Here is a 23588-nt window from a genome sequence, read left to right as displayed (position 1 = left end):
GAGTGCAATGGAAATGTTGGATAGTCCGTGCGCAGGGCTCAGAGACCGCACCTGGCAGGAGCCCCAGCACCTCCCTCCCTACAGCTGGGCTTTCGTCCTTGAGCATTGCCTTGGCCCTTGCTGTTGGGAGGGCATGTCTGGTGAGCCCTACATGCACCCTTAGCCTACAGGACTTGGACCATATTCAGCCTCTGCCTCCGGCTGATGAGCGCCGAGGGGTACGGCCATGCTGCAGCTAGAGTGAGCCTCCCAGCCCAGGTAGACAGATTCAAAGTAGCTGGGTGAGCTAGTGGCTGCACCGGTGGAGGCTTGGGCTAGCTTGGGTGGCTAGCCTGAGGGTCTGCTGGTGCCGCAATGGCCACACACTCTTTTTAGCCCAGCTGGAGCGAGTCTGTCCACCCCGGCTGGGAGGCTTGCTGCAGCTGCAGTGTGGACGTTCCCTGTGTGGCCTGCAAGCCCAGAGATCACTGGCGCTGCTGATGGGCACAGGCTGGAAACTAGGCCTTGTTGGTTGTAGAACTGGGGACTCTGGGTTCCCCACCTTTGTAAAACAACCCCGATTACAGCAGCAGGGGGAGACCTGGGAGTTCAGGGCAGGGTTTTGTGCCAAGCCTGCTCCCCATAGACTCATAGACTCATAGACTCTAGGACTGGAAGGGACCTCGAGAGGTCATCGAGTCCAGTCCCCTGCCCTCATGGCAGGACCAAATACTGTCTAGACCATCCCTGATAGACATTTATCTAACCTGGGATCTGAATATCTCCAGAGATGGAGATTCCACAACCTCCCTAGGCAATTTATTCCAGTGTTTAACCACCCTGACAGTTAGGAACTTTTTCTTAATGTCCAACCTAAATCTCCCTTGCTGCAGTTTAAGCCCATTGCTTCTTGTTCTATCCTTAGAGGCTAAGATAAACAAGTTTTCTCCCTCCTCCTGATGACACCCTTTTAGATACCTGAAAACTGCTATCATGTCCCCTCTCAGTCTTCTCTTTTCCAAACTAAACAAACCCAATTCCTTCAGCCTTCCTTCATAGGTCATGTTCTCAAGACCTTTAATCATTCTTGTTGCTCTTCTCTGGACCCTCTCCAATTTCTCCACATCTTTCTTGAAATGCGGTGCCCAGAACTGGACACAATACTCCAGTTGAGGCCTAACCAGCGCAGAGTAAAGCGGAAGAATGACTTCTCGTGTCTTGTTTACAACACACCTGTTAATGCATCCCAGAATCACGTTTGCTTTTTTTGCAACAGTATCACACTGTTGACTCATATTAAGCTTGTGGTCCACTATGACCCCTAGATCTCTTTCTGCCATACTCCTTCCTAGACAGTCTCCTCCCATTCTGTATGTGTGAAACTGATTGTTCCTTCCTAAGTGGAGCACTTTGCATTTATCTTTATTGAACTTCATCCTGTTTACCTCAGACCATTTCTCCAACTTGTCCAGATCATTTTGAATTTTGACCCTGTCCTCCAAAGCAGTTGCAATCCCTCCCAGTTTGGTATCATCTGCAAACTTAATAAGCGTACTTTCTATGCCAACATCTAAATCGTTGATGAAGATATTGAACAGAACCGGTCCCAAAACAGAACCCTGCGGAACCCCACTTGTTATACCTTTCCAGCAGGATTGGGAGCCATTAACAACTACTCTCTGAGTACGGTTATCCAGCCAGTTATGCACCCACCTTATAGTAGCCCCATCTAAATTGTACTTTCCTAGCTTATCTATAAGAATATCATGCGAGACTGTATCAAATGCCTTACTGAAGTCTAGATATATCACATCCACCGCTTCTCCCTTATCCACAAGGCTCGTTATCCTATCAAAGAATGTTATCAGATTAGTTTGACATGATTTGTTCTTTACAAATCCATGCTGGCTATTCCCTATCACCTTACCACCTTCCAAGTGTTTGCAGATGATTTCTTTGATTACCTGCTCCATTATCTTCCCTGGCACAGAAGTTAAACTAACTGGTCTGTAGTTTCCTGGGTTGTTTTTATTTCCCTTTTTATAGATGGGCACTATATTTGCCCCCTTCCAGTCTTCTGGAATCTCCCCCGTCTCCCATGATTTCCCAAAGATAATAGCTAGAGGCTCAGATACCTCTTCTATTAACTCCTTCAGTATTCTAGGATGCATTTCATCAGGCCCTGGTGACTTGCAGGCATCTAACTTTTCTAAGTGATTTTTTACTTGCTCTTTGCTTATTTTCTCTTCTAAATCTACCCTCTTCCCGTAAGCATTCACTATACTAGACATTCCTTCAGACTTCTCAGTGAAGACCGAAACAAAGAAGTCATTAAGCATCTCTGCCATTTCCAAGTCTCCCGTTACTGTTACCCCCTCCTCATTGAGCAGTGGGCCTACCCTGTCCTTGGTCTTCCTCTTGCTTCGAATGTATTGATAAAAAGTCTTCTTGTTTCCCTTTATTCCCATAGCTAGTTTGAGTTCATTTTGTGCCTTTGCTTTTCTAATCTTGCCTCTGCATTCCTGTGTTATTTGCCTATATTCATCCTTCGTGATCTGCCCTAGTTTCCATTTTTTATATGACGCCTTTTTATTTTGTAGGTCACGCAAGATCTCAAGGGTAAGCCAAGGTGGTCTTTTGCCACATTTTCTATCTTTCCTAACCATTGGAATAACTTGCTTTTGGGCCCTTAATAGCGTCCCTTTGAAAAACTGCTAACTTTCCTCAGTTGTTTTTCCCCTCAGTCTTAATTCCCATGGGACCTTGCCTATCAGCTCTCTGAGCTTACCAAAATCCGCCTTCCTGAAATCCATTGTCTCTATTCTGCTGTACTCCCTTCTACCCTTACTTAGAATTGCAAATTCTATGATTTCATGATCACTTTCACCCAAGCTTCCTTCTACTTTCAAATTCTCAACAAGTTCCTCCCTATTTGTTAAAATCAAGTCTAGAACAGCTTCCCCCCTAGTAGCTTTTTCAACTTTCTGAAATAAAAAGTTGTCTGCAATGCAGTCCAGGAACTTATTGGATAGTCTGTGCCCCGCGGTGTTATTGTCCCAACATATATCTGGATAGTTGAAGTCCCCCATCACCACCAAATCTTGGGCTTTGGATGATTTTGTTAGTTGTTTGAAAAAAGCCTCATCCACCTCTTCCGCCTGATTAGGTGGCCTGTAGTAGACTCCCAGCACGACATCACCTGTGTTTTTTACCCCTTTTAGCCTAACCCAGAGACTCTCCACCCTTCCGTCTCCTATGTCCATCTCCACCTCAGTCCAAGTGTGTACATTTTTAATATATAAGGCAACACCTCCTCCCTTTTTCCCCTGTCTATCCTTCCTGAGCAAACTATACCCATCCACACCAACATTCCAGTCGTGTGTATTATCCCACCAAGTTTCAGTAATGCCAATAATGTCATAGTTGTATTTGTTTATTAGCACTTCCAGTTCTTCCTGCTTATTACCCATACTTCTTGCATTTGTATAAAGGCATCTAAGATACTGGTTTGATTTTGCCTCCCAGCTTTGCCCTGACCCTCCTTCCTCTCTGCCATTATAGCCCGTGCTCCCTCCTGCTTCCAACCCATCTCCCAGGTCTTGTTCCCCACTTTCCTGTGGGCTTTGCTCACCTGTCCCCGTCGAACCTAGTTTACATTCATTCCTGTGTGCTGCAGCTCAGGGCTCTCAGCTTCCCTACATGTGCATTGAAGGCTGGAGAAGGAACAGAGCTCTCCATGGAACGTGTGCTCACGTATCGTCGTTCATGTCTGTGCTAATACGGATGTGATGACATGATGGCGTTAAAGGCTGGATATGCTCCACCATCTCCTCTCCCACTGCTGGGCAGAACCACTGAACCTAGTGTCTGTGTCTTTGGATCCCATGTGGAGGAGAATGGGAGTCTGAAGGGATGATGCTGCAGACCTTGCAGTCTGGTAGAACAACTAGTATGTAGCCCTGCCAGGGTGAAGGATTGGCTGCATCTTGGGTTCAGGATAATAATCCATTGATCAAGTCACCAGAGATTCAGTTGTGTCCTTCGGGGCAGCTCTCAGATAGAGAAGGCCCAGGAAATGGATAAATCAGCTCGTTCGCTGGGGTATGCGGAAGCCTGGGAAGCTAGTGGGGCCTCGCTGTAACCTGGGGTTGTTACTAAAATCCTGATTCCTGCAGCAGTCCGATCCCCAGTGCTTGTTCTCTTCTGGCTCTGTTCATCCAGTCGGATGCAAGGACTCCAGGTGATGCAGGTGGATGCATGCTCTGGTGTCAGCTGGTTCTGCTGTCGGACTAGCCCAGGCGAATCCCGTAACTCGGCAGAGCTGACATTCCTTGCTGTTGCTTTGAGATGACGACTTCTGAGAGTTCACACAGATGCTGCCAAAGGGAACTAGTGATTCTAAGCCGCTGGCAGAGTTCATTAGTGGAGCGAAAGGTTGGCTGGAAGAGGGGTACTGTGATAGCCTCCTACTTGGGATGCTAATTGGACAGTCACAGAGTGCAAGCTGCTGGCTCCAGCAGCAAGCCCTGCTTGGAGCAGGCCTGCCTTTCTTGCTGTAGCTGCGTGTGTTTGAAACTGCGTCGTTCCGTTAATGAGAACTTTGCTTCTGTGTGGGTCTCTGTTACCAGCAACGGCAGCAGTTTAATCACTATCAAACTTTGCAAACTATGGCAGGTACGTTTATAGCCTTCTGGGATCCTAACGGCTCCCACATGTGGCTAATTTGAAGCCTGTTCTGCTCCCCGTCACTTGTCACTTTGAAACTGCTTGTGCAGGACCGTGCGGTGCCTATGTGGCTGCTTTGCAAATGTGTCCTCAACTTCCTGTCTCCAGGTGAGACTCGCTAAGAGAAGGCAGCGTGGAGGCCAGGTGCTGCATGAGAGAGCATGGCGTTTCTGGTAAGGTGCTGACTGGGACCCAGAATACCTGATATCAATGCCTAGCTCTGCCACTGACTCTCTGTGAGACCCTGATCAAGTCACCCAGTCTCTGCGTCTTAGCACTCGTCTGGCTGGGAAGAGCCAGCCTTCCTTTCTCCCACCCTTTGTCTTGTCTATTTAGATCACCAGCAAGTTGGAGCAGAGCTTGGCTCTTGCTCTATCTGTGCAGCACCAGGCCCAATGAGCCCCTGCTCGCAGCTGGAGCCTAGGTGCTGCTGTAATATGGTGTCTGGTCTGAGGGAAGAGTGCTGCTAGCAGAGCGTCACTAGCCCCTGCGCTCAGCGACTGCAGTTGCTGCCCTGAGTCAGGGTTCTGGGGTGACGTTCACGCTGTCTCTAGGCGTGTGAAAGGGGGAACGTCACTTCTTCAGCCCGGTGATGGGCCCTCGTCCATGAGCTTTAAGGCAAAGTAAAGGATCCAGGTGATCATGAACTCCTGGGGGGGACGAGATTATAAACAGCTGCCAAGAAGGCGATGCCCCTGCTGGAACATGGCTTCTCTTTGCCAACGTAGTAACCACTGAAAGGGCTGGAGCAGCAAAATAGCCGGTTACATCCTCACCAAAGCTCCAGAGAAGCACGTTGGAGTCTCCATCCTGGGTTCTCTGCTGTCCCATCCACCCAGCTTCTTGCCAGCTGCTGGTGCCTTTCATAGCTGGGAAGTCCCGAGTCTGTCGGACAGGAGCAGGAGTGCTGGGGCTGGGCAGGGTCGGCCATGCCTTGAAATGACACCCTGGAGAGTCCTGACTGCTCTTTGTAATTGAAGGGTCTCTAACCTTCACCGGGGCAGTCCTCTGGGCATAGGAGGAGGGTGTATCATACAGAGACCCTCACAAAAAGGGGTCAGAGGGCTGGGATTAGAAACCCTAAGCTCCCTGGGAGGACTCCAGGACACATAGGGGCATCCCTTCAACTCCTTAGCACTTGTGGGCAATTCATCAGCTGTTTGCAGAGCTCACACATGGCTGCTAAGTTCTGGGCCCGCCATTGGACAGGGTATGCAAATGACTTAGTTTGAGCTAACTTGGCTATTTGGATAGCCACAGCCCTCACTCAGCCTGTGGGTGATGGGGGGGCGAAGGAGTACTGCCGAGAAGTGCCTGTCTGACAGCCCTCTGGTCACCCCACAGACCCAGCCCTGCCAGCTGGCTTCACCCCTATTGGGAGATACTGGGGTAATAGGTGACACTCTCTCCATGGCTCAGGCAGCTCTTGGCCTCTGCTTGCTAACTGGCCCACTCAGCAAAGCGTGATGGGGAGTTTGTGACATGGAAGCTGGGCCTGAGAACCACCAAACTCATCTCATCTCAGGGCCACCCAGCATTGGTCAGATGGGAACAGGGTGGATTTGACTTAAATCAAGTCAGGAAGACTCGATTTAATCATGGCTTTCTACAAAAAAGTGCATTCTTGTTGGTTGTTATATCCCTTAATACATATTCTTCACAACTCAGAGATAAATGTAGGTTTCATTTTTAGAAGATACACACTATACATTTTTAAAGTGATTTATTTTGAAAACTTTTCAGATGAGTTTTACAGCGATCTCAGAAAATGACTGATTGGTTATTTCATTTACCAAAGGTAATTGAAGCTGATAGTTCACCTCCCAATGACTTCATAAATATCTCCAATTTTTTTTTATGTTTAAAAAAAAATTTGTTGATTTTTATCCATCCTGGATGGGAACAGTGTCTAATCCTGGCTTGGCTGGATTCAAACCATTGACCTGCAGGGTCCCTCCATAGCACATTAGCAGGGCTCCAAGGCAGCTGGTGTGTACGAGAAGCCCCAATGGGAGAGCTGGGGTGGGGACACGGTTGTATTTGGAGGCGGGAGCCGTGCCCTCAAGGCTTTGTCCTGGACACCCCAGGGTCACAAGTCAGCTGGCCCATTCCTGGCACGCTGATTTTTTTTGGCCCACTGCGTCTGCCTGTTAACCACACTCAGCTCCCAGCAGTGGTGGTGCCACGAAGCTCTAATCCGTCTTGCGTCTCTTTGGACGCAGCTGCTGAGCCTCTAATCACTCTTGGGGAGGAAAGGGAGGTGCTCTGTAATTCTCCCTCTCGCCAACGGGTTTACCCTGGATGCTGGGGGTTTCCAGCAGCACTCGGTCACCCATGATGCAGGGAGGTTGTTCTTTGGGCCCCTGTTTCAATATCAGTGACAGCGTGAAGGTGTCTCTGGGAGCCCTGCAGAGGGGGTTCATGATAACTGCATAGCCCTCACCGAGCAGTGCCTCCTGCAGGCAGACGGGGGCACTGGGTTCACTGGAGGGCTTTGCGGGGGGTTACAGGAAATCGAAACTAGAAGCCAGAAGGAAATTCCCCTTCTGAGCAGGACAGGTTAAACTGCAGCTCCCAGGAGTGAATGATGCTTCCAGCCAGCCTTGGAGCTGCCAGACCGGGATTGCCAGGGCGCAGGAGAGGAGCAGGCTGTGATCTGGGGCCCAGGAGGATCCAGAGCGGGGTCGGGTGCGAGGGCTGTGGAGTGGGGCATGGGAGCGGCTGTCATTGCTCTGGCTGGCAACCTGGTCTTTCTGCTGCTGATGGGAACGGCCCAGGGGGGAGCCGGGCACTGGCCTGCTTATGTCGGTGGACAGGTGATGCCCCCTTGCTGTGTACAGTCTGGGCTGGGGCTGAATATGTTGCTGCCCTTGGATCATTCCACTCCCCCCCACTTTCAAGGGGAAGGGACAGTGGCTGGGCTGGAGCCCTACTCATAGTGGGGGGAGGGCATCATTCAGGGGGCAGACTTCCCCCGAAGCTACATGGCCAGGCCAGGGCTGTTCTGCTGCAGCAGGTCCTCAGGGAGATGGGACCTGCTATGGGGGCGAGGACACTGCCAGGCCGGTGTGTCTAAGAGGCATTTCTCCAGAATGAGCGCTCAAGGCCTGACGCCAACCTGTCTGGAGTGTGGTCTCTTCCCCAAGTGAGCAATAAACAAACCAAGCTAAGCTCAGCCCTTCTCCCCATGCTCCTCCCTCAGGTCTGCTCAGCCCACACCCTAGGTCCCCTCTCCACAGGGATCTAATGCCAACTCTGTGATATCTGGGAGGGGTAGTGAGTCAACAGAACTCACGGGCTGGGGTGCTGCAGGCAAATACTGCTGCCTTGTTAGAGTCTGGCTGGGGGAGGAAATGGCACCCTGAATTTAATTAGCCAAACCTTCTGTCTTGTTCACAAGTGTCGTCCAGATGAGCATAACACAAGGATGGACAAACTACGGCCCGTGGGCCACATCCGGCATGTGGGACCATCCTTTCCGGCCTCCAAGCTCCTGGTCTGGGAGGCTCTCCCCCCTTCCCGCTGTTCCCCCTCCCCCACAGACTCAGTTCGCTCACTCCACCGCTGGCGCAATGCTCTGGGCGGCAGGGCTGTGAGCTCATAGAGCGGTAAGGGGGCAGGGAGCGGGAGGAGGGGGTTGGATAGAGGGCAGGGGAGTTTGGGGTGGTGGTTGGGGTGTGGATGATGGTTGAGGGGAAGAATGTGTTGAATGGGGGCAGGGGTTCTGGGGGGCAGTCAGGAAAGAGGGCGATTGGATGGGGTGGCAGGGGGCAGTCAGGGTCAGGGGTTCCAGGGGGCCATCAGGGGACAGGGAGAAGGGGTGTTTGGATGAGGCAGGGTGTCAGGGGGGCTGTCAGGAACGAGAGGAGGCATTGGAGGGGGCAGTAGGGGTCCGGGGGCAGTCAGGAAACAGGGGTCCCAGAGGGGCCATCAGGGAACAGGGCCGGTTAGATGGGGCAGGAGTCCCGGGGACGGGGGGGCGGACCACGACTCCCTCCCCTAACTGGCCCTTCATACAATTTACGAAACCCGATGCGGCTCTCGGGCCAAAAAGTTTGCCTGCCCCTGGTGTAACAGCTCTTGAGCTAGGCCAATTGAGGAAAAAGAAGTATCTGGAAGTGCTCACTTCGGGAAAAACCTCCCTACCAGCGCAGGCTCCTGTAAAGACCTCCGAAAACACAGCTGCTCACTGCAATCCGTGCCGCTGCGACAGGATACCGCGTGCTGTTCCCCTGATTCGACATGTATTTAAGGAAGCCGCTCCCTTTAACGCAGTGAAATTTGAGGCAGGCCACTTGCAGCAGCATGCTGTTGAGATGATTTTGGTGGGCTGGAGTAAGTTTAGGCCTTAATGTGGGTTGTCGTCATTTCAAGTTTGAATCAGTTTATTTTTTAGCTCCCTGCCCGCCTTGTTGGTATGACTCGGTAGCTCTGCTAGCAACCTCCAGCGGTCACTGGTGGGTATGGCCCCTCGGTGCCCAGGGCCTTGCTGTGCTGGAGAAGGAAGGGTCCCAGCGCATGGCGGGTGGGAGAGCCCGGACAGGGTGGGGCGAGGCTGAGCGTGGGAGCAGGCAGAGGAGAGGTTCTGGAGGAAGGTGCTGCGTGAGTTGTGGAGCCAGGCGGCTGCAGTATTGGGCTGGATGGTTGTTCCAAGCAGGCAGCGGTGAAGGTAGGCTCAGTGCATGAGTGGGGCTGTGCCTGGAGGGAGGCACCCGCCCTTCTGGCCTGGCCCAGAGCAGGGACAGGCCGGCCCCGTGACCTCACAGAGCAAAAATGCTTTAAGTAAATATTTAGCCTTAGCCCTGCCCGTGGTGCAGGGGGATGGGGGTTGGGGGGAGACTTTGTTTCCTGTATTCCCAGCTGGAGGGCCACGTCCGGCATCTGACCCACTGAGGGAGGCAGGAACAGCGGGGAGCATCTGCTCTCAGCAGCTGGGAGCCCTCTCTGACACTGTCAGCCTGGCCCCACAGTTCAGAGCTTGGCGAGGGGCTGGGGACCGGCTCACGTGCCAAGGAGATTGGGCTGGCTGAAGCCAAATGCGGTGTGTCTGAGAGAGGGAGCAGGAAGGGAGGAGCCCAGGTGCCATGTGTTCTCATGGAGACTGGCTCGTTTGTCCACTGTGCAAACCTCTGTGCCTGGCACTGCAGGAGGATTCACAGCATCTGGCGAATGTGGGATGCTGGAAGCAGACAGGCTACAGAAGAGGCTAAATGGGGCTAGTGCAGCATTCTGACCTAGCCCTGATGGCGTGGGCCAGCCCCGCAGAGCTGCTGTGGGAGCTGGCAGTGCCTGGGGCGGTCTGGTTCGTCCTCAGTGGGGACTGTGAGATCTGACAGTCCTGCAGGGCTAATGCTCTTGCTTCTGAACACCCCAAGCTCTGGGGCTCTGACCACCTTCTCCTGGTGGGGATGCTGCAGCCTGATGCATCTCACTTTCAGGACGTTTCTTCCAGTGTTTTAGTGCGAACTGTATTACCCCCAACTCTTACCCAGCTGATCCTTCTGCCCTTGGCATTAGCACTGCTCGAATACCTGTGGGTTCCCACCGTGTCCCCGCCAGGCCCTAGCCGTCTGTCTGCTGTGCTGGCTTCCCACTGTACCTGGCTTCTCCTGCCCACTGACTGCGGGTCCGATTCTTTCCCCAGAGGCATTTGTTGCTTTTTCCCTGGTGGGAGCTCAGTTTAATTTCTCCCATCCCTGTGCTACTTCATCCATCTCGCAAGTTTCTGCAGCTCCTCCCACTTCAGCTCTGTTGTCTCGTGCTCATTCCACAATTAATAGACTATGAAGAGCCCACCTGGGCGCTGGGCTGTTGGGGGGGGAGGTGTACCATATCAAAGGAGCTACTACCTCCAGCTGGGATCAGACTGATGTTTGCTCCCCTCCCTGTCTGTGAAACAGTGCGCCCGACCGCTGCTCCCTGCAGGACCCCGTAGATCCCCCCTGCAGTTTTCACTCCATGTCCCGGTCCAGGCCTGCTTGAATTAATTTGTCCAGGGCGATGTGCGCTGCAATAGCACATGCTTGGCTAATGCTAATGTATCCCACGTGCAGCCGCTTCACGGCAGAACTGTGACGTTCCCGACTCAGTCTGGCAGAAGCTGTTCTTCTCAAAGGCCTCAGATCCGCATCTGCTTCCTATTTCCTGGCCCTCCTGTCTCTCTCCCCGGATTTGTTCTGGTCTGTTATTAGCAGCAGAAGTTAGAGGAAATTGTCAGGATTGTGCTGCTCCAGGGTTTGAAAACTGGACCACACCACCGAACCCCACACTTCCCATCTGTCTGATATTTCCGCAGGGGCCGTGTGTCCGGGTTGTGAACAGGCTGCTTGCCGGGCAGCCGAAGTGGCAACACAGTCACTTGAGCTTGAAGCAGAAAATCAGTATTAAAGTCTGAGGCTTTGGGCTGGAAGGCTGGTTCTCAGCTATTCCCAAAGCTGGTCTGCCTTGTGTAGCTGCTGGCCCTGCAGTCTCTGCCAGGCTCGGAGAGTCACGCTGGGTGCTCTCGTCCTCGCATGTTCTCCCCACCAGTATGAGGCTTTGCAGGCTGGCTGCAGCCCTAGGGGATCTCCATGCCTCCAGCCGTCGTAGTGGAGGGCATAATTCTGAGCTCATGGGTCCCACTGGGATGAAGCGTAATCCTGCTGGTGAGGATGCTGGAGAAGGAAAAAGCCCAGCGTGACTCTTGGATGCCCGGCTGACTCTGCAGGGCTGGTGGCTAGAAACATGCCTGTTTCCCTGCTCCCAGATCCAATGTGTGAAGCCAAAAACCTTAGGAGCCAGCAGTGCTATTGCTGGAGAAACTTCCTGGGTGAATACGTCACTAGGGAAACCCCACTGCTTCCCCAGATTGTTCCACTCGCCTCCGAACATTCCCTTCTTCTGGGATGTCCCGTGAAGGGGATTAGCGCCCACACTGTATTAGGGCTCTGTTTATAAAGAGTTAATGTGTGGCTGAGAGATCTTTCCAAGCACAGAGGTGAGCAGTAGGATGTGCTCTAGAAAGCTATAAGCAGCCTGTTGGAGTCTCACAATTGATGAACCGTTTATTAAAACATCCATAAATAGTTTATTAACCTGGTGTATCTGGGCCCTCACTTGGCAGCGTGCCCTCGTCAATTACAGCATTAATGTACAGCACCAGCTCTGCCCTTCCCCGGGGGCCCAGCTCACTAGCCCGGGGCCTGGCTTTAAGGCTGGATCTTGCCCAGCACCGAGCACGTTGGCACTCAATCAACGTGGTGTATTTTGTGTGTTGTGAGAGGTGTGTACCGTGCTCCTGGGGGAGCCACGTGATGCACAGGTGGAGGGACACGCTCCCCATGGACTGGCTGGTTGAATAAACATATAGTGAACTGGTGAGGATGATGGCTTGGCACAGATGCAGACGCCAGCTTCTCCTTCCAGCCCAGGACAGTAGAAAAGCTATTGCTTTGTCTTGCCATGAGAGACGCAGAGCCCAGTCCCCCCCTGTGGCCGTCCCTGGGGCTGTGTGGTTGGCAAGCTCCTTGGCTGCCATTCACCGGTGAGATGCCAGCGCAGCTGGGAGGCGCTGGCAGGCCCCCAGGGGCGAGGCAGTCAGTGACTGTGGGTTTCTCAGCCTTTTCGTTTCCAAGCAGATCCTGGGGATGTTTTTCAGTCTGTTGTGGGTTCTGGTGGAAGGATGTGAGATTTGGGAGGGGGAGGGGGTGCAGGAGCAGAGGAAATAAAACGGGGGATGGGGAGAGGAGCAGGAAGGAAGGGGCCTGACGTAAGGAAGGGGATGTCACAGGCGCGGGGGTGGGGAGCAGAGGGGAGAGTGAGGAACTGGTGACTGAGCTGACTCGTGGGAGGCCTGGATTTCATTCTCTTCTCTGCCACTGACTTGCTGTGACCTTGGACGAGTCCCTTCCCGTCCCTCCAACTTTGACTTGTCTAGTTAGGGTGGGATTGTCCGAAGTCCCTGAGTCACTTGGAGCATGTGGATCAATGGGACTTGTTCTGAGGAGCCTGGGAGCTCCTGGAAATCTGACTTGGACAAGACGGGACTGTCTGTCATTGTCTGTGCAGCCCCCAGCATGGGGGGGCCCACTGGACATTCCCGTAATGCACAGAATTAGCAATAAAAACAAGGGGGGCCAGGTTCTCTGGCGTTAACGCCGAGTTGAGTGTTGGAATTTGGGCAGGTCAGCAGAACATGGATTGCTTGGCTTAAGGTGACTGAATGCCCCACCCCTGCCCTGATCTCCCAGGCAGAGGGTCTAAGACTTCCCTGGCGTGAGGTGGCCAGTCTGTAGCAGAGATGGGAACTGACATCTCACTGCAGGGTGAGTCCAGGTCAGACGTGCTCCATCCTTGGGTCATCACCACAAGCTGGGCTGGGGCTCTGGCTGAGTTCCTCTGGATTCTGTCCCCCGGTGCATCCTCACCAGGGGCAGGCTCTGCTCTCAATTATATCTTGGCTATCTCCCTGTCTTCAGTGGGGCTCAGGGGGGCAGGGGGCTGAGGGCAGAACTGGGTTCAGTAACGGGAGCTGAGTTAACAGCTCACCTAAGGGTTCTCAGGGCTGAATGGATCCAGCTTGCAATGGCAGTCGCAATGGCTCTTCGGTTTTCAGGTGTGTCCCCGGGAGGTCCCCGCCGGAGTGCGACCCCTTGTACTGAGCTCTGTGCAACTGCTGGGGATGACGCAGGCCTTGCCAAGGAGCTGGCAGTCTGGGCTGCACACGCCCACCTAGCAAGGGGCGGGGTAAAGGCTGGATCTAAAACATGCCCCCTGGTTTGTGTGTGTGTGTGAAGACAGACACATACGTTTGCCGTGCCCTACCATATTTTAGTCAACTGATGATTTGGTGGGCTTGAGGTGGACTCTGCAGGGCTACCAGGAGGAAGAATCAGAGCGGTGCCCCTGTGGCCGCAGAAGCAGCTCTGAGACACATGCAGCAGGCTGGCTGGGCTGGTGTCCCAGGGAAAGCAGCATGCACTTTTGGGCCAGAGGAAGGAACAGACTGAGCCATCTCACCACAAGGGGCCCATGAGCAGGGAGGGAGCAGGACTTGGTGTGAATGGATCAGGGCTACGGGGTGGGGGGATGCTGAAGAGGGGACGAGCCATGGGGATGAGCCAGAGACCCTCAGCTGACGTCTCTGGCAGGGACCCAGGGGGGCTCCAGGTGGTGACTGTTCCTACAGCCCAACTGGGGACCAGGCTGCCTGCGGACTCTGGCGATGTCTCCAGCCAGCCAATTGTTTCTGAGCTGGGGCCCTGCCATGGGAGTCCCTGAGTGAGAGCCTGGTGTCGACAGGGCCGTGGGCCCTTGGATGTTGTGAGGCTTTTAAACGGACTCATTTACAAACTTTCTGAGAGAGCCCCTTTAAATAGCCCATTCCATATCGCTTCCACAGAATTGAGCAGGGTCTCTTGGCTTCTAGTGAGGGGTGTTTAGATGAGGGAGAAACTGGCTAGACAGAGCAGACAGTGCCCCAGTTCCACGCACACTGCTTCCTAATGCCCAGCGCGAGCAAAGCAGATGAGTCGAGAGGTGTCGATCTCTCACCAGTAGAGCCCTGTCAGGTGTTCCCTGTGACCCATGGCTGGGGTTCCTAGGCATTACTCCAAAGCAAGAAGAGCAGGTGCAGGCTTTTCAGACAACAACGTGGCTGGTTGTGTTAGGTGGTTGATGTCCCTTTAAAAACACCCTGGCTAGGGATGTAGCTTGTTTAGGGTCAGTGAAGCCCTTCTGGCCCTGATGCTGTAATCCATGGGTCAGGCCAGGGATGCAGGCAGGCCATTGGCGTTGCTTGTGATGAGCAGGGAGAAGGTGGAGGGAATGGGGTGTTAAAAGGTGTCTGTGCTAAGTCCTCCCCCTCAGTGAATCTCCATGCACTCCTAGCTAGCGCTGCACTTCCAGTGGGTGCGGGGACCAGAGCTGTTCACTGTGTCAGCCTCGGGTGGCTGGGAAGGAAGGAAGTGGCTGCAGAATCAGCTGGCGATACTGTGCTGTGCAATGCTCTGTCTAAGGTGCTGAAAACTTCTCAACGTAGGCTCATAACCACTGACTAACAGGGTTAGTACAGTCTGTAGCGCTCCTCGGACTCTCCTACTCCAACTGCACAGCTGTCTGGTGAACGGGGCACACTCCACGCAGTGAGACACCGACGTGTTACATGCCATGTCACATGGCATCATGTGTCACAAAGAGGACCCAACAAACATGTCGCTTAGGTGCATGGGCAGCACTCTGCACAGGGAGGGATCCCGGAGAAACGCACTGATCCGCCCCCTGCAGTGCGTTATCCAGCTGCCCAGATACCTCGCACGGCAAACGGCTCCTGCGAGCGGGTATGTTTGGCTGACAACGTCTCAGCAGGAAGGCCTGGCTAGTGGTGTAGATACCAGAAGTGAGGGCCAGCACGAGGCAGGGGGAGGGGCACTGAGATCTCCGGCGAAGTGGGCAGAAAAGGTTTTGTAAAATTATGGTTTTGTTTGAAAAGGCATTTTCTTGGGGGGGAGGGGGTTGGCTGACCATTACCGCAGCCCTGCCAGGTTTTCCCATGTGCTGAACTGTACTGCCTGTCACACACTGTCACCAGCCTGGCAACGCTGAGCTTGCTGGGTAATTATGCTTTGATAGTAATCAGGTTAACTTTCAATAAGAACAATAATTTCTCCTTTGTGGGTACATGAGAATCCCAGCAGGAGCGGCCGAAGCATCCTAAAAGTGGGGGGAGCATAGCCCCCTGCCCCCCCATTCCAGCACCCCCGGATCCCAGCATCTCTCATCACTCTGCAGATGTCCCCTAAGGGACCTTTCAGGTGGTGAGGGGCAGATCACTCACCGTGAGTCTGACATCCGCTAGCTGCCCCAGTGCAGACTTGTAGCAAGACTGGTGGCGTGTGAACTCCCCTCCCCTACTGCCTCCCTGCCTACCCCACCGCACTCTCCATGGGCCATTTGCTTCTTGCTTATCTGCTGATTTCATGATACGGACGCTTGCCCCAAAGAAGCTGGACTGAGACCCCAATTCACTGAGATTGGTCCACTGATCAGCTTAGACGTGACAACAGAGTTCCCTCTGCCCTGAGCTGGGTGTGATGTTCTCTGTGCTCCATCAGCAATGGCCATGTGCAGGGAGCTGTGCTGGTGCATAGGGACACCCCATCCTGACTAGCGTCCAGACTGTGATTCTGCTGGGACTGACGTGCCAAAGGCTGAGGGTGCAGTCTCCAGGGCAGGTTGCAGGCATTGCGTGCTCTCAAAGTGGCTATGCCGTGAGCTAGAGACTGGGTGCAGCCTGGAACAGTCGAGAGCTTTCCCCATGAATCCTATCAGGGAAATGAATAAAATGCTCCTATCTGACCATGTCCCAACCAGCCAGCTTGCTAAGCTCTTCCTGGGAGCTCGGGCCGTGTGGTTCTCCGCTGCCATGGAGCAAACAAGGCAAGATGGCTGAGCAGGCTGTGAACCTTGAGGGGCCACTCACTTGGCCTAACCTGGTGTGTTGGGCCCGTAAGAGGCAGCCATTGCCCTGCTGGCTGGGGGAGCCTGTATTCCAGCCTGGCTGAGCTGGGGTGTCGGAGGAGTACGATGCAGTGAGAGCTGGAGCTGTCGAATGAAGTGCTCATCTGCAAGCTGCTTGTGCATGCGACTTCCCTGCCCCTCTCTTGTAATGTCCCCGGAGGTTTGCCCTGAGCTCGACAGATGATTGGTGTGACGATCGCCGTGCTAAGAAAGGCCTCCTGGTGTAAAAGGTATGAGGCTTACGCTCTGCTCTCAAAAGGGCAGGAAGCTGTAGGGCAGTGACGGTACTCGGGTCACTGAGTTCCTGGGGTGACTCCTCCGGGCACACCTGTGCTGTGGTGCTGTTTCCCATGCTGGGTGCAAGACAGGGCTAAATATAGACCCAGAGCCACCAGCTGCAGACAGCCTACTTCCACCAGGGCTCCTGGTAACCACCCAAGGACTTATCAATACTGGTGTGCTCTTCCAGCCCCTTCACAGGATCCCTGTGCACTGGCCCCGCCTGCCTTGGGGTTCCCCTTCTGCCTCCTTCCCCAAGCTGGAAAAGCTCCTTTCCTTGTCTCTGAGTATGGGCTGTAGCGTGTTCTCCCAGAAGGGATCAGGAGAACTTGGCTTCAGAAAGCAAAACGAACGATAAAAGGAACAAAGAGCTCCCCAGGTCCTGGGCCCCAGGATTCCAGCGTGCAGAGAGGCCATCGGGAAGTGGTACAGAACCCCTAGGAACGTGAGCTTCTCTCTCAGGTGTTTAGTGTTCTTGGCACTGCCTGGGTAGACTCCTGGAGTCCCAGCCCCTTGTGATGGGAACCCCCGGGATACAGCCTGAAACTGGGGTACTGCTTGTCACGGAGTGTGGGGAGTCCAGTCCTGCACCCCTCTTCCTGGGACCCACAGTGACTCTCAGCCAGCCAGTAAAACAGAAGGTTTATTGGACAACAGGAACACAGGTTACAGCAGAGCTTGCAGGCACAGTCAGGACCCCTCCATCGAGTCCTTCTGGGCTTTCAGGGTGCTTGGATCCTAGCTAGGATACCCTGAATTCTGCCCACACAGCCCCAAGCCCAAACTCAAACTGCTTCCCTCCTGCCACTCCCTTCCTTTGTCGCCCTTCCCGGGCAAAGGTGTTGACCTTTCCCCTCCCTTACCTAGCTCAGGTTACAGCCTCCGGTATCGTCCATCCCCTAAAGTCCTCCCCTGCTCTCCCATTCCCCATACAGACAGCCCCTACTCCATCACACTGCTGTGCCCCCTTAACTCTCCAGCCTGGGCTGTCTCTCACAATGCTTTGCTAGTGACAAGCAGGAAACCACTCCAGGTGCTGTTATCCCCACACCCAGCTAGATTGCATGGATGCTCCCAGAGCCACCCATGAATCACACACAGAAAGGCACCAGCCAAATCCCCCCAGCTCCGCAGCCTTACGCCCCAGAGCTGAACTACCGTCTTACCCTGGTCAGAAGCTTGCCCAATGTAAGTTTATTACCCAATCTGCCCCTCCCTCAATGTGGAGAGGACGTGCACCGGCCTTTGTAAACTAAGCTGAGATTGCCCAAGCTCTTCAACCAAAACACACTGTTTTAGGTAAAATATAAACAAATTTATAAACTACAGAAAGATAAATGTAAGTGATTATAAGTGGTAGGCATGAAAGGTCAGAGATCGTTACCAAAGAAAATAAAAGGTAAGCACACAGTGTAAATCTTAAACCTTATTACACTGGGCAGTATTTGGATCAAGCAGTTTTCTCACCCCACTGGATGTTACAGTTCTTAATACTCAGGCTTCTCCCTTAAGCCTGGGACCAGTCCCCTCAGCCGAAGTCTTTGTCTTCACAATGTTCTCTTTGCTTCCAGCATAGGGGGAGGAGGAGAAAGGCTGTGGCATGATGCCACTGTCCATTATTTTATACCCTCAGTCCACGTGCCTGGAAAATACTAGCCCAGACACGTGCTGGTGGGCTTTGCAGAGTCACAGGTTGGAGCTATCCCCCTGGCTTGGTCTTCTGCAACTGGGTCAGAGTTGAGCAGTTCCCACTGTTTGATGCTTGCGCAACTGTCATTGATTGTAAATCCTTTGATAGTGACTCCCCTGCTGATTAATTGTCATTGAACACTCTCCTGGGAGTGGTTCATCTCCTTTGTATGGCACTAGCAAATTACAACATTTTTCAGTAACAACCACACAGCAAAATCTCATAACTGACAATATACATATTTGGACAGAACAATGGGTTTCAGCAGATCCTGACTTTCCATAAGAGATCTTTGTATGAAATATACATAATTGTTTGACAGGGTGAATATTGGTGTTCCAGGGGGCTGCTTTGAGGTACAGAGTGCCACATCCCCTACTCCAGCCATGTGGCCGCACAGCCCTGTTGAGACCAGGGTTGCTGAGGGCCATTGTCTCCATTCCCAATGGCATGGCTGTTAATCCCCTTGGGAGCTCTGCCCTTCCCAGCTGGAGCCCTCGCCCTGATCTCTGCTCTCTCTTCTGCCTCTCAGGCTCCCGCCCTCGGCTTGAAGACTTTTCTCCAAGGATAGTCGAGCACCCTTCCGACCTCATCGTTTCCAAGGGGGAGCCGGCGACGCTGAACTGCAAGGCGGAGGGGCGCCCCACCCCGATAATCGAATGGTACAAGGATGGGGAGCGAGTGGAGACGGACAAGGAGGACCCGCGATCCCATCGCATGCTGCTACCTAGTGGTTCCCTTTTCTTCCTGCGCATCGTCCACGGCAGGAGGAGCAAACCCGATGAGGGCGTGTACGTGTGCGTGGCCAGGAACTACCTGGGCGAGGCCGTGAGCCGGAACGCGTCGCTGGAGGTGGCCAGTGAGTGGGGTTCTGGGCACACTCTCAGGGGGTTAACACATCTGATGCTTTGCTGGGTCTGCACCGTGCAGAGGGCCCAGGCTGTGGGAAGTCGTGTTCTGGCTCCAGGGCAGAATTTGGCCCGATGACTTTCCCGGTTGTGTTCAAGCCACAGGAACACCCCGCTGGGCCTGGCTCCTACCTGCTCTGCTAAGAGGCTCCGTTTCCACAGGGCTAGTGGCAGCGCAGCTCAGCCTGGCCAGGGCTCTGCTGTGCTCTTGTGCCACTGGATAAGTGCATTCCTGCCGAGAGGGGTGGTGGTGCCTTCCTACACATGTGCTGCTGGCTGGTATGGTGGGTCGGTGTCACCCTGCTGGCCATGGTTATTATAGGCACCGGGCAATGGGGATGTTTGAATGTATGACGGTGTCATGTCCTTTCCTGCTAGCATCTTGCCCCAGTTCTCTGACGCGACTCTGTGAGGAGTTAACACCACAAGGCAGTTTACACGGCGCTCTTGGCTTTGTGCCCGCAGTCTGGGGAGACCGTGCTGTGTCTATCTGGGCTGGAGACTCTCTCAGCATTAATCGACCCTGTTTTCCCAGCCGATCCCTGCAGTCTGAGTACGTTTCCAAAAGTTGCCAAGCTGATGAGCAACCCCGGCAAGCCCATAACAACACCCTCTGCCCAGCTCTGCAGGCCTCAGCCCCCTCAGAAGAAACTCTGAGCCCTGCTTGCAGCGCGTTCGTTTTCCGGCGGGAAGCACCCTGTCCCATAGAGGCCCTGAGTGCAGACCAGCAAAGGGAGACAGGCTGCCTTCAGCCGGACCCCCAGGGAGAGGGGGCCTCTGGATGTTACCTGCACAACTTAGGGCTCCCACCCCCTACATATCTTGTGGGCACTCAGGAAGTAAGGGACCCCACTCTACCCCTCTGTGGGCTCAGGGCTAACACCCATTCCCAGTGGGCTCAGGGCTGTATGGGTCTGTGGGGCTTTTTACCAGTGAAAGAGCCTTACACAATAATAACCTATATTTATTAAGACTCAACTAACAGACTCCACACACTAAGCATACATTGCCCACCGCTCCTAATAAGGCAGACAAACTTTTCCTGGTGGCCAGGCAGGATCACGTGGTCCGGGGCTCCAGATTCTGCACAGCATGGTCAGCAGGGTGTGATGGTTTTGGCAGTTTTGACCTTGGGCTGTGTTCTGAAGTTAGGGTCCAAAGAATTTCCCTTTGGACCCCAGTTTATATAGTTAAAATTTGGGTCCTGCTTAGCCATACCTTAGCCAGTCGTTTTACACTGAAGTCCTACAAAATGCTATTTTCCACCCATCCTAGCTCATTATAAAACACTTCTTTAACCAATCACGCCCCACCACCGTAATTGATTCAAATCTTGCAAAATGAGTTATGCCATAGGCGCCAACTTTTCCCTTTCCCCGCCCCTGCCCCCACTCCCATTCCAAACCCATCCCCAAAGTCCCCACCCTAACTCCACCCCCTCCCTGCCCTTACTGGATCCCTTCCCCAAATCCCTGCCCCACCTCTTCCCCCAGTACGCGGCGTTCCCCCCTCCGCCCCCACGAATCAGTGGTGTTGCGGCGCAAGGGCTGGGAGGGAGGAGAAGCAGGACGCAGTGGCCTGCTCACGGTGGAAGCGAGTTGGATCAGGGGTATTGGGCGGGGTCACCAGGAGCTGCCGGTGGGTGCTCAGCACCCACCAATTTTTTTCTGTGGGTGCTCTGGCTCCTCTCTGGCCTATTGGACCCCTTCCTCAAATCCCTGCCTCGGCCCCACCTCTTCCCCAAGCGTGCTGCATTCCCCCTCCTCCCCCCTCCTTCCCACCTGCGCATATCAGCTGTTTCGCAGTGCAAGCGCTGGGAGCTGGGGGGAAAAAGCGGGCATGCAGCACGCTCAGGGGAGGAGGCAGAGCGGACGTGGAGGTGAGCTGGGCGGGGGTTGGGGATCTGCTGATGGGTGCTGAGCACCCACCAATTTTTCCCCGTGGCCCGGAGCGCCCACAGAGTCAGCGCCTATGAGTTATGCAACAGACCAAAACAATAAAAGAATCAGCCAAAGACCACACAGATAAACAGTAGAAAAGTAGGGACCGCAAAGGCCAAACCATAGACGTAGATTTCACAAATACAACTGTTGATAAGTGGTTCCTTGCCAGGCAGAATGCTGTCAAACAAAGTTTTCTTTAAACGCCTTAAGATCTGTTTCTTTATCCGGTGATGGTGGGTACTCTTAGGACAGGAGTGCCTTCCTAACAGCCTGATAATACACCGTTTTGGTGCAATTTAGATGGAACATGAGGATGTGACTCTCTGCACCTTAGCTCATGGCTGCTGTTTTTACTGCAGAAAAAGGCCTCAGACCTGATGGGGGGTGAGCATCCTGCAGGAACTTGCCTATCTCACATGCGCAGCTCCCTCCCTGCCCTGCTCTCTGCCTCTGGAAAGCAGAGAGATGCTTCCTCCCTGGGCATCCTGAGCACAGATATCCCCGGGGCTCTTCTCCACTGCAGTCCTGCAGCCTAATCAGTCCTTGTGCCTGCTTGGGACAAAGCTTAACCCCATCCCTACCACAACCCAAGCGGGCCCCTTCTTTACGTCACCCCATTACCCCGTTCCCGAGATCTGCACTGATGCTAGTTGGAGCCCTCTGTGTTCCATGGGATAGGCTGCAGAACCCGTTCCTCGCCGAGGGGCCAGGTTCCATTTTGCATTATAAACTTGATTCCAGACAGGATGTGAACTGATGCAGTGCTGTCTGCCTGAGTCTGCAGCCAGCCTGAAACAATAGCTGTGACTGCCCTATTCATTTCAGTGGGACGTGAACTCTGAAACCTGAAGGGAGTCGTTTCAGTGTCGTTCAGCTCCAGTATTTCTCCTACTGTCTCAAGATGTCCTCTCCCCAGCGGCCTGACCCTCCACGGCTCCCTGCCGCTGGCTCCTGCCATGCCTCTGCGTGTTGTGCACACCAGCTCTGCCGCGGGTTACAAACTGACCGTGGGGGGGTGGGGGCTGCATAAAGCAAACAGAACGAGGTATCAAAGCAATAACAGCGGCTGCTAAACTGACTGGTTCGTGTTCCGTTCTGTAGAACCCACCAGTTCAAACTTTAATGAAGCAGGAACAGACTCTCCCGTCAGTGCAGAACCCAGGGGCCTTGCCCTGGGAACTGGGGGATAAGCAGGGCTTTGGTGAGCACGAACTATAAGATAGCTGACAGCACCTGAAAGCTAAAAGGACCTTGCCGGCTTGAAATGTCGTTAGTTTCAAGAAGTGAGCTGAATGTGGTTTCAGAGCTGCTCCTGCCCTGAGACCCCCCCTACTCCTCTGGCTTTAATAGTCCCATTGACTGTGTTGATCTCACTCACACACTGGGGTGACTGACAATTAACCACACACAGGGGCAAGGCAGCGCCTGTGCCTCCTCTGACAGGTCTAGTTTGCTGGTGCTGGCACAGCGACCTGCCTTGTGGGTCCTGCTTGAAGCTGGGTGAGCTGCACAACTGGATCAGGGCCAGAGATCAAATTCGAGTCTGTCGGTCTCTTGGCTGCTGGTGACCTGGGAGCTGCTGGGGTGGGTTACTGGTCGGCTTGCTCTTCCCTCATCCCTCTGAGAGCTGCAGAACTGACATGCTGCTCCTAATTGGCAGAGGCAGCCTCTGCTCTTCAGCCTCGTTTAGGGGAAGGGTTTCTCCTGGTTAGATTCCTTTGTGCTCCTGGGCTGTCAGCTATGAGCAGCCCAGTCCATCAGTCACCTGCTCCTGACGTGGGGTCTTTTCACATGCCTTCAGGATTAGCTTCCGAGAATTCCCCCAGCCCGATAATGGGCCAGAGCCTTGGGAATATCTCTGTCCCCAGGCACCCAGGTATGCGCTCCCCTTTGGCTGGAAGCACCAACCCTATAGAGAGGGGCTCATATCTGCGATCAGATTCTTTTCTCTGGCCTATCTGCAGCTGTTCCTTTGTGCTCCTGACTCCGAGGTGAACAAACACTCCTGATTAGTCAGCTTTGTCCACAGCCATCAGTGGCAGACTGCATTCCAGGCAAGCTGGGATGTGTCTTTCCTACCTCTCTGAGGGGATTCTGTGCTCCTCCAGCCAAAGAAACCCTGGCTGTATTTATCTGCCCTGACCTCCCAACCAGTCTCCTCTGTGCTGTTCCTTGGTGCCCTGACCCCATTGTCTTCCCTAATGGCTCTACAGAGACAAAGATCTGCAAACAAACAGTGCAACCCCGAGCCCCGGACGGTGGCACAAGATAAATGGCCGTGTTACCTGTGACAAGGCCGTGTAATGTCACTCACCGCATAGGAAATGAAATGTCATTTCTGCTAAGCCCAACATTACAGGCTGAGACCTGGCATTAGCAGAGCTGAGGAGCAGACAGGGCTGATACGAACCTAGGTGATTTGTTGCTGGGCTGATAAATCGCAGTCTAAATAAAGCTATCAAAGGAGCGTGCTGCAGCCAGGGTCATTGTTCAAAATGCAGCCGTCAGATAAGGGAGATCTATAAAAGGCTCTCGAGAAGCAAGCGCACAGGGTTGAGTTATTCCAAG

General features: G+C 53.7%; 1 protein-coding gene across 2 annotated transcripts in view; it reads left to right on the top strand.

The window, feature by feature from the left end:
* Positions 1–23588, top strand: part of ROBO3 (roundabout guidance receptor 3) — a 248986-nt gene that overhangs the window by 105845 nt on the left and 119553 nt on the right. For both annotated transcript variants that reach the window (XM_050921538.1, XM_050921539.1), the window contains exon 2: positions 18702–19028. In XM_050921538.1, the coding sequence (XP_050777495.1) occupies positions 18702–19028 (327 nt within the window). The remainder of the gene's footprint in view (positions 1–18701; positions 19029–23588) is intronic.

The sequence above is a fragment of the Gopherus flavomarginatus genome, chromosome 13, assembly GCF_025201925.1.
Source record: "Gopherus flavomarginatus isolate rGopFla2 chromosome 13, rGopFla2.mat.asm, whole genome shotgun sequence".
NCBI lineage: Eukaryota > Metazoa > Chordata > Testudines > Testudinidae > Gopherus > Gopherus flavomarginatus.
The sequence above is the reverse complement of the archived record's forward strand: the minus strand, read 5'-3'. Positions and strand labels throughout refer to the sequence as shown.